Source organism: Tupaia chinensis, unplaced genomic scaffold (genome assembly GCF_000334495.1).
Source record: "Tupaia chinensis unplaced genomic scaffold, TupChi_1.0 Scaffold000330_1, whole genome shotgun sequence".
Classification (NCBI taxonomy): domain Eukaryota; kingdom Metazoa; phylum Chordata; class Mammalia; order Scandentia; family Tupaiidae; genus Tupaia; species Tupaia belangeri.
In genome coordinates this window covers 2,916,430-2,927,009 of record NW_006159824.1, presented here as the reverse complement: position 1 = coordinate 2,927,009, position 10,580 = coordinate 2,916,430, and the positions used below count along the sequence as shown (strand labels likewise).

The 10,580-nt window shown below is 43.8% G+C and overlaps 1 protein-coding gene across 1 annotated transcript in view; it reads left to right on the top strand.

Moving 5' to 3' along the window:
* The first annotated feature begins 246 nt into the window (after positions 1–246).
* C1QBP (complement C1q binding protein) overlaps positions 247–10,580 on the top strand; it is a 12,452-nt gene continuing 2,118 nt past the window's right edge. Inside the window, exons 1-4 of the mRNA XM_027773208.1 lie at positions 247–364; positions 3,608–3,679; positions 4,306–4,456; positions 9,295–9,388. Coding sequence (XP_027629009.1) covers positions 247–364; positions 3,608–3,679; positions 4,306–4,456; positions 9,295–9,388 — 435 coding nt within the window. The remainder of the gene's footprint in view (positions 365–3,607; positions 3,680–4,305; positions 4,457–9,294; positions 9,389–10,580) is intronic.

Sequence of the window (10,580 nt, the reverse complement as noted above, 5' to 3'; positions counted from 1 at the left end):
GCAAATTAAGCACCATAGGATCCCCTGAGTTTTTGTGGCTGAGGGGGATTTTCCAGAAGGGGGCCATAGAAGTTTGCAGATATTGTCTTCGAATATTGTCTTTGGTTCTATTTAATGTCTGTGTAATGTCTCTCTTTATGAAGCTTTATAAACTAGAAAACGTAAGAAGCTGACTTCTGTAGAAGTTTTGGAAGCGAGGTGCTGATGTCTCTTAAATCCTGGGATGGCCATCCCTACTGAACTGTCATGTCTCAGGGCGTAGACTGCTCTGTGTCTCCAAGCAGAGACCACAGAGACCACAGAAGGCATCTCTCAGTCCTCGGTGCCACTGTGGTGCACATCCCTGTCTGCTTTCGGGAGACACGTAAGTTTCCTGGGCGAAGGTTGATTTGTACCTTCTAAATCGTGTCAGGTGTAGACATGGGAAACTGACCTTTAAATGTAATGACCTTCCATATAACCTGTTGTCATTTTTCTCTAACTGGGAGCCCATGAACATGTGAACATGAGGAATGACTCCATGCTCCGTTGCAGCTGTCTAGCAGGGCCGCTGGGCAGAGTTGTTGGGGGCAGCAGGGAGGAGAGAGAGAACCCAAAGAGCATCAGCTCATCCCACCCACGATGTCTGGTGGTCTTTATATTCATGCATCTTGCTGACTCCTGTGGTCTTCTTTCCTTCTCTGTAGGGACCTGGTGACAGTCTAGCTTTCCTACTTCCAAACCAGGCGAGGCACCCCTCTCTGACCCTCAGAGTCTACATGTGTTGGAAGCAAAGAGGATCTTTAGTCTTTTCCTGTTCTAATATTTTGAGAAGGGAAAAGATACCAAAGGCTCTTCTTTGCTATTGAATTATCAAAAGGAATCTTTCCCAGAAAATGTTTTGTCTTAGAAGAAGCCAAGATTTTGCCTTTTTATTGTGCGGAATTGGTGTAAACACTCCTGCCCAATGTTTTGTCATTACTTACAAAATGAAGTAAATGATTTATAAGCAGGAGACCAAACTGCTCTTTGAAGACAGTCTGTGCACTCCGGAGCGAGCAAGCTCTTATCAGAGATGGTGGCCTGAGGAGCACCCTTCCAGGGTCCCATCTGTCCACAGCTGTGCATGTCAGGTCTGGCTCAGTCTGTGTTCACAACACTAGCCATGGTCCTAAGCAGTCAAGCTTTAGCCAGTATTTAGGGGTGTCTGGGCACTTGTGATTTATTTGTGTTAGAAATGATTACATTTAGGTCAAATAGGATTCGATATATCCTATATGCCTTATCTTGAACAGAATTCTTGAACTCTGAACTGGTTCTTCCACAAACAGATTTGTTCTTAACTGTTGCAAAATTTCTGAAAAGTTTCCAAGAACTTCTATTTTTATTTATTTATTTTTTTAAAGATTTTTGCCAACAGGGCACATGCACTTGCCAGAGAGAGATGGTGAGAGGGAAAGTGAAAAATTACCCTCCAGGGACCCTCCAGGCTGCAGTCTCTTCTCTGTTCTCCTCTCGGGGCTCTCCATGCTGCAGTCTCTTCTCTGTTCTCCTCTCGGGATTTGGGGCTTTTTTGGTTGTTGTTGTCCAAGTGTATTTTTCTCATTCATTTAATAAGGGGCCAGGATGTTTATCCTGACTCAGTGAAAGAAAATATTGTATTTTTAATAAAACATGTTGGTTAAAAAAATAATAGGGGTGGGCAACTTATTTATTTTCCTCAATAAATTGGCCCTCTAGTTAGAGGTGTTCTCTGGATCAAGTAGCCCTTACCTTGGAATAATTTATGTCATTTAGGTATTTGAAGAGTTTTCAGGAATGTATATTTTCTGAGGGGTAAAGGATGTAAACAGCTTCTGAGTAGCTTCAATGGTTCTGTACAGAAATACATTTATCACTGTAACATTGTGGAAGAGTTTTAATATAGTATTTAGTTTTTTATTGGGCTTTTAAAAATTAATTTTTAACATAGCTGCTCAGGGATCAAATCAGACTGGAAAATCCATTCTGACTCCATGTATTAATACAAAGAAACTGATTTATATTAAGCTGCAGGGGATAGTATACTTTAAACTTAAACTTTGTTAAGAAATGTTTCACAGTGACAGTGCAATTATGTAGTCTTTAGCTACTCTTTTTCAATTGATCAACTCTCTGATGGTGTGACACACACACACACACAACCCCTTTTCCAACCCGTAGATTCCATTTCTGAATGAATCACCAGCCCTCATGAGCAGCTTCATGTAAATAGATGCACTCCAAGCAGATTGCATGCCCCAGGGTTTGTCTTCTACTTCTAAATTAGTACAGAAAGTTGCAGGGGAAAGGTCAGTCCTGGGCTGGGGACTCCGGAGTTGCAGAGTCCTGGTGTGCGACTCACCCAGAGTAACACATTTCGCTCTATGAGAAGGACTGCCAACACTGGTCCTTAGAAAAACCCTTCATACTGTGTCTGTGCTTGTTAAGAGATGGCAGAATGGAGGGAAGGTTTTGCTCTGTGGGTTTAACTACACTTAATCTAGCTACCAAAAACTGCTTGGACCTGTGGCCATGCATCAAAGATACCATTCCTTGAGCAAATAAGGAAATGTTGCACCTTGTGGGAACATGAATTTCATTGTATTGTATTTGGTCAAAGTAGTGTAACTTGGGAAACAAACGAGGGGAAAACAAAATCAAGTTGGTTCAAGCTTAAATTGTATTTTGAGAGTCCGGTCTCATTTAGACAATTCTAGAAATAACCAGCTCTTGTATGTAACGCTCAGATTTGCACTTGACTATCAAATCCATTAAAAATGAAGTTTGTACAAGATACTGTGTGACTTCTTTCTTGGGGCTCCTTCCCCTTATTCACAGAAAGTCTTTTCAAAAATATTAAGTATTAGTCTTATTACCACGACTTTGGTAAGATGTTATTTTCTCAGTTCCTATGTATGCTGAGAACACAGGATTGTTGGTTCCTAACCCAAATCTAATGTAAGCTATGGCTTCTTGCCTCCAGAAAAAAATGTTCTGTTTGAACTTGGATGCAAAATTGGAAGGTACAGAGATGATCGCAGAAATGAATCACAGATCCATCTCCAGGACCTCACAATCTGATGAGGGTTGGGGAGGCTACCAGGTAAATCAGCAATGCCAGGTTTCTGCTGAAAAGAGAATGAATGAAACACTGGGCCAGGGTGCCCTCAAGTGGGAGTTCCTGTCCCCCAGAAGACAGGAAGCTCTAGGAAAGCCTTCAAAGGGAGCTGGCCTTGGAGATGGGTCGGGAGATATGCGGGGGTGGAGGGGATAAGAGTGCATTCTACAAAGTCAGAAAGTCTGACATACTTTGAGAAAAGGTGAAAATTGGGAGGTGTAAGCAGTCATCGAAGGGAATTAAGCAGAAAAAAACGTACACGGAGAAGGTAGGAATCCGGATCCGAGGCCTCTTCGTCGTCTATGCCGGAGGTCCCCAGCAGAGGGCGTTAGCACGCCCGCTGGGCCTTCTGTCTTTAAAGCGCGGCGCGCTAAGTGCTTCCCGGGCGAGGCGGGGCTTCCGGCGGCAAGCTAGATCGGGGGCGCCGTGGGCTTGTCCTTTGCATTCGCATCCGCATCGGTGCTCGCACGTGTCTGCTGTAACCTACAGGATGCTGCCTCTGCTGCGCTGCGTGCCCCGCGTGCTGGGCTCCGTGCGGCTGCGGTGCTTTGCACACCGAAGGTGAGCGAGATTCCCGCAAGGGGGCCGAGGCATGATAAGCAGGGCTCGGGAAATGAAAGCGTAGACCTCACGTGCCCGGAACCGACCCCGAGGTCCGGGACATTTCTCTGTCGATTGAGGAATAGCGGATTAAACTCATGTGTGATCACATTTCCTTCTGCCTCTTAAACCAACTGCCTCGTTTTGGGGGAGGGGGATATAATTAATTACTGGAAGACAACTTCATGTTTAGTCTCCAGAAAATGGACCTTTGGAAGCCCCAGGGTCTTGGTTGAAATTAGCATGGTTATGTCTCAAATATAATGCAAAAATTGTATTGCATTATAGCGAAAAATGGTAATGAGTCCACTGTTGGAAGTCACGTCTCTAGAATGGACCTCCGCTCTCGCTAGTAGTAGTCTATTTTTACCGATCAGAAAACAGGCCTAACGGTGCAGTTGGACTCAGGTCCATCAGGAAATCTGCCCCTAGGAGGCAGGGAAGGAGTACTGAAGGGTTGCATCAGCTGACCAGAGAGATTAGAGACAGCCGAAGTCCAGAACACTGGCTGCAAAAACCTGGGTCTGGGTGGTGGTTTTCAATTCATTGGATCTTCCTTTTCTGTATCATCCGGGCTTATTTTGTAGGAGACAAAGCTTTTGTTGAATTTCTGAATGATGAAATCAAGGAGGAGAAGAAAATCCAGAAGCATAAGTCCCTCCCCAAGATGTCTGGAGGTTGGGAGCTGGAAGTGAATGGGACAGAAGCTAAATTGGTACGGAAAGTTGCAGGGGAAAAGTAAGTACTGGTCTGGATACTGGGCATTCTATGGGACCAGATGGGAGACCCTGGGGAGACCTGTCCTGAGACATTTTCAGAGCAGCCTTGAGTTATAGTAGGTTCATTAAGACAAAGTCTCCCCATGTTGCCATCCTCCTGCCCCAGCTTAGCCTTCCAGCTGGGACTACAGCTGCCACTGGTAGCCACAGCTCTTTTTCAGACAGGCCAGCCTTGGGTTTACAGTCTTCCTGTTTCAGCCTCCCCATGTGGCTGAGATGGTAAGCATGCACCACCACTGTGCCTGGTCTTTAGGTTGGATGGGGAATCAAACTCTGGCCTCCATATTGTCCCAGCTTCCAGAGTGCGGCGTCCTAGCAGAAAGTTCAGATAGCTCATTCAGCAAACACAAGCTTACTGTGTGTTGTTCACTGTAAGGAGGCAGTAAAGAAGTAGCAAAGGAAAAAAAGTAGCTGGAAGTCTATTAGAACAACAGAGGTGGTCATTCAGTAAACCTTTCTTGTTGAGGAAGCCATGCCCTAAATTTAGGCATGCAAATTTAGAAATTCTGGTATCACTGAATCAGTTTGATCTGTGACTTATAGTCTCTGCTCTCTAATGTTTATGGTATGTGAAAATGCAAGATGTGTAACACATGTAACAAGACGGAGTTACAGTGTAGTAAAGGCTGCCATCAGGAAAAGAAGGGGGCTTTTGACCTTGTTCAGTTCCTCTCTCTCCTTAAACTGTTATACTGTTCTATATTATACAGGCATCTATGATTTTTATTTACTTATTTATTTATTTTTAGATTTTTGCCATAGGGCATATGGGCTCACCAGAGAAGAGAGAGACAGAGAGGGGGAAGGTGATAAATCATCTTCCAGGGGAATGACCATGCCACATTCTCTTCTGTATTCTTCTTTTGGGATTGTGGACATGCACACACATGTACCTAGCGTGAGTTTTAAGCCACTGGTTCCAGGACTGGATCCACAGTTGGCTACGTGGGAATCGGGCTGCCTTAGCTACCACGCCACCTGCTGGCCCACAGTTGTCTAATATTTATTACACACAAGCGCATAGCATCTTCCCACTTTATTCTTGATTTTTTTAATAATTGACTTCATGTTGTGAGGCCAATTTTGTATCCTGGTTTTTTTTGTTGTTGTTTTGTTTTTTAATAATAGCTTTCTTCAGATATAATTCATTTGCTGTAAGATCATGCTATTTCTCAAGTGTGCAGTTAGGTGGTTCTTGGTTTTTGCTGTGGTTTAGCACCTGAAGATTCATGTACTGGGAGCTTGGCCCCCAGCATAATGGTGTTGAGAGGAGGTAGGATGTAGTGGGTGGTATTTGGATCATGAGGCCACCACCCTTATGAATGTAAGGAGTGTACTCTGGCCAATTGGAGGCCATTATAAATAATGCTCTGGTGCACATCATTGCATTTCTGCACCCAGGAACCCAGCTGGTCACTACTGTTGCAGATTAGATTTGTGGCTGAACCTCAAATAACTATTGTTTCTGTGGTTCAGTGGCTTCATGGTAGGTTGCATTTAGGTGATTGCATTTAGTGATGCAACTCCATGAGGGAGTTGCCTGGCTTAGAGGTTCTAGTGTCAAATCTCATGTCACAAGAATTTTACCTAATTTGGGAACAAACATTTGTCAGGTGAGGATTCTGGCACTTGAAAATTGCCATTAGCTGGTGCTTCTGGCTTGCTTTGGGACTATGTAGTTCCCATAAGTATTTGGAAGGAGGAAGCTGTACTGCAGCAGATTTATCGCTAATGCAACCCTTCAGTGCTCCTTCTCTCCCTCCTACGGGCAGAGAAAAGCCTTTTTTTTTTTTTAAAGAAAATTTTAAATTTTTATTTATTATTTTTTAAAACAATTATTTATTCAATTTTATTTATTCATTCGTTTATTTATTGGAGAGGTTTTTTTTGTTTGTTTGTTTGGTTTTTTTTTGGCCATAGCACACATGCGCTCACTAGGAAGACAGAGACAGAAAGCAAGAAACAACTCCCCAACGGGTATGGCCTCGCTGCAGTACCTTCTCCATTCTCCTCTCTGAATCTTGGACACGCACGCACATGCACCCAGCATGAGTTTAAGTCACCGGGTCCAGGACTCAAACTGCAGTTGACTACATGGGCGTCCAGCGACATAGCCATTATGCCAACTGCTTCCTGCATTCACTTATTTTCATTTGACCAGAGAGAGAGATAGAAGTGGGAAAGCAAGCCAACAGATCCGGGACTTGAATTGTGGTCAGCCGTGTGGGAGTGTCCAACGCCTTAACCATCATGCCACCTGCTGGTCCCTATTACTATTTTTTAAAAATTATTTCCTTTATTTTATTTATTACTATTGTTATTTTTTATTTGACCATAGCTAGGCATGCAAATTTAGAAATTCTGGTATCACTGAATCAGTTTGATCTGTGACTTATAGTCTCTGCTCTCTAATGTTTATGGTATGTGAAAATGCAAGATGTGTAACACATGTAACAAGACGGAGTTACAGTGTAGTAAAGGCTGCCATCAGGAAAAGAAGGGGGCTTTTGACCTTGTTCAGTTCCTCTCTCTCCTTAAACTGTTATACTGTTCTATATTATACAGGCATCTATGATTTTTATTTACTTATTTATTTATTTTTAGATTTTTGCCATAGGGCATATGGGCTCACCAGAGAAGAGAGAGACAGAGAGGGGGAAGGTGATAAATCATCTTCCAGGGGAATGACCATGCCACATTCTCTTCTGTATTCTTCTTTTGGGATTGTGGACATGCACACACATGTACCTAGCGTGAGTTTTAAGCCACTGGTTCCAGGACTGGATCCACAGTTGGCTACGTGGGAATCGGGCTGCCTTAGCTACCACGCCACCTGCTGGCCCACAGTTGTCTAATATTTATTACACACAAGCGCATAGCATCTTCCCACTTTATTCTTGATTTTTTTAATAATTGACTTCATGTTGTGAGGCCAATTTTGTATCCTGGTTTTTTTTGTTGTTGTTTTGTTTTTTAATAATAGCTTTCTTCAGATATAATTCATTTGCTGTAAGATCATGCTATTTCTCAAGTGTGCAGTTAGGTGGTTCTTGGTTTTTGCTGTGGTTTAGCACCTGAAGATTCATGTACTGGGAGCTTGGCCCCCAGCATAATGGTGTTGAGAGGAGGTAGGATGTAGTGGGTGGTATTTGGATCATGAGGCCACCACCCTTATGAATGTAAGGAGTGTACTCTGGCCAATTGGAGGCCATTATAAATAATGCTCTGGTGCACATCATTGCATTTCTGCACCCAGGAACCCAGCTGGTCACTACTGTTGCAGATTAGATTTGTGGCTGAACCTCAAATAACTATTGTTTCTGTGGTTCAGTGGCTTCATGGTAGGTTGCATTTAGGTGATTGCATTTAGTGATGCAACTCCATGAGGGAGTTGCCTGGCTTAGAGGTTCTAGTGTCAAATCTCATGTCACAAGAATTTTACCTAATTTGGGAACAAACATTTGTCAGGTGAGGATTCTGGCACTTGAAAATTGCCATTAGCTGGTGCTTCTGGCTTGCTTTGGGACTATGTAGTTCCCATAAGTATTTGGAAGGAGGAAGCTGTACTGCAGCAGATTTATCGCTAATGCAACCCTTCAGTGCTCCTTCTCTCCCTCCTACGGGCAGAGAAAAGCCTTTTTTTTTTTTTAAAGAAAATTTTAAATTTTTATTTATTATTTTTTAAAACAATTATTTATTCAATTTTATTTATTCATTCGTTTATTTATTGGAGAGGTTTTTTTTGTTTGTTTGTTTGGTTTTTTTTTGGCCATAGCACACATGCGCTCACTAGGAAGACAGAGACAGAAAGCAAGAAACAACTCCCCAACGGGTATGGCCTCGCTGCAGTACCTTCTCCATTCTCCTCTCTGAATCTTGGACACGCACGCACATGCACCCAGCATGAGTTTAAGTCACCGGGTCCAGGACTCAAACTGCAGTTGACTACATGGGCGTCCAGCGACATAGCCATTATGCCAACTGCTTCCTGCATTCACTTATTTTCATTTGACCAGAGAGAGAGATAGAAGTGGGAAAGCAAGCCAACAGATCCGGGACTTGAATTGTGGTCAGCCGTGTGGGAGTGTCCAACGCCTTAACCATCATGCCACCTGCTGGTCCCTATTACTATTTTTTAAAAATTATTTCCTTTATTTTATTTATTACTATTGTTATTTTTTATTTGACCATAGCGCAAGACACAGTGAGAGAAAGTGAGAAAGCAAGTTACCACACCCGGGATTCAAACCGCAGTCAGCCATGTGGGAGTCCAGTACCTTTAACCACCACACCACCTGCCAGCCCCATTATTATTATTGATGATTATTATTATTAAATTTGACCAGAAAAACGAGGGAAAGGGAAAGTGAGAAAGCAAGCCACCAGGTCTGGGACTTGAACCACGGCTGGCCCTGGAGAAAAGCTTTTAAAGGGGCTTATATTCTATCCCACCAGCTTCTCAGCTGCTCCCTTCCATTTGAGGATTTCAGGAAAGGAAAAGGGTGCCCCCATCACACATGGCAGTGAGAGGCTGGCCTGATGGAAGAAGCCCACAGGTGACAGTTTGGCTTTCAGAAGCTGGGACATAGTGGGTACATTCCACACCTGCCGGCTGTCTCAGAGTTAGAGGTAGGCATGCTGCCTTTCTATAAGTTCTGCAAATAATTCAGACATATAGTCAGCCAAGGACTGACATTTCAATGAGCCCTTGTAAGTGGGGCAGGCCTTCACATTAAATCTGTTAAGCTGGTCAGTTAAAACTATTCCTGATCTTTGTGTGTTCTTTTGCCTTTCTAGGATCACTGTCACTTTCAACATTAACAATAGCATCCCACCAACATTTGATGCTGAGGAGGAGCCCTCACAAGGGCAGAAAGTTCAAGAACAGGAGGTAAGCTAACACTATAACCATCCTTTACCTCAGTTCTGACCAGCTGCCCCTGGGCCTTAAGGACAGACTGTTTCTTATTTAATGCTGGAAGGAGAGAGGACACCCATCCTTGAGATCTTTAGAGGAGCAGAAGCAATGGCTCTGATCAGCCGCCGCTCTGGGCAGTGGCCTTTTAGTTCCAGGGGCTGAATGTATTACCATCTGCAGGCTCAGACTTTAGAGCTTGGGCCTGTTCTCTTAATGGAGAAGAACGGCAGCATTACCATCTGCAGGCTCAGACTTTAGAGCTTGGGCCTGTTCTCTTAATGGAGAAGAACGGCAGCATTACCATCTGCAGGCTCAGACTTTAGAGCTTGGGCCTGTTCTCTTAATGGAGAAGAACGGCAGCATTACCATCTGCAGGCTCAGACTTTAGAGCTTGGGCCTGTTCTCTTAATGGAGAAGAACGGCAGCTGCACCAACCTTTCCCGTGATTAGAGGTGTTTGCTATCAGAGAGTTTCGGTTGGAGTGTTCCCAGGGGAATGTTTCCAGCATGCCACAGGCTGGAGATAAGTAACAGCCACTTAACAAAGATAGGAAAGCCAGGGGCATGAGATTTCACCAGTTGGCCAGATGAAGTCTTTATGCTGCTGGCCCTCTTGGTTGGACCTGGGTAGTGTCCAGTCTTCACACATCATAGGAAGTGGTCTGCCTGGCCTAGAATCAAGCCAGCATGAGGGTCACAGCATCCCTCTGCCTTCTGAGCAGGCATTGGTGCTTTTCCATTGTGGACAGCACAGCTCTTAGGTATGCTTCTGTCTCGGGCATCCCAACGAGCATCTCCCTGACAGTGGACTCAGTCTGCTCCCAGGGCTCACCATCAGGGAAAGCTGCTGCCCTTCAGTTGCTTAGCCATGTCTTCCTGCTGTTGATCCTGGTCTGTAATAAAGGACGACTCCCCAGTCAAGCTGTTCAGAGATCCTGGAGCGTTAGGCCAGCTTGGCAGTGTATGGGTGGAGAAACAGGAAAGTTAAGAACTGATGAAAATTTTAGTCAACTAGCACATAGATGGGGCTGGAATTCAGATTTCTTAATTCTCAACCAGTGTGTATTTTTTACTAAAGATTTGTGTTTGCTGTTTTTGTTTAAGAATTATTTTCTTTCTTTTTTTTTTTTTTTTTTGAGAGGTTTTTTCTATAGGGCACATGCGCT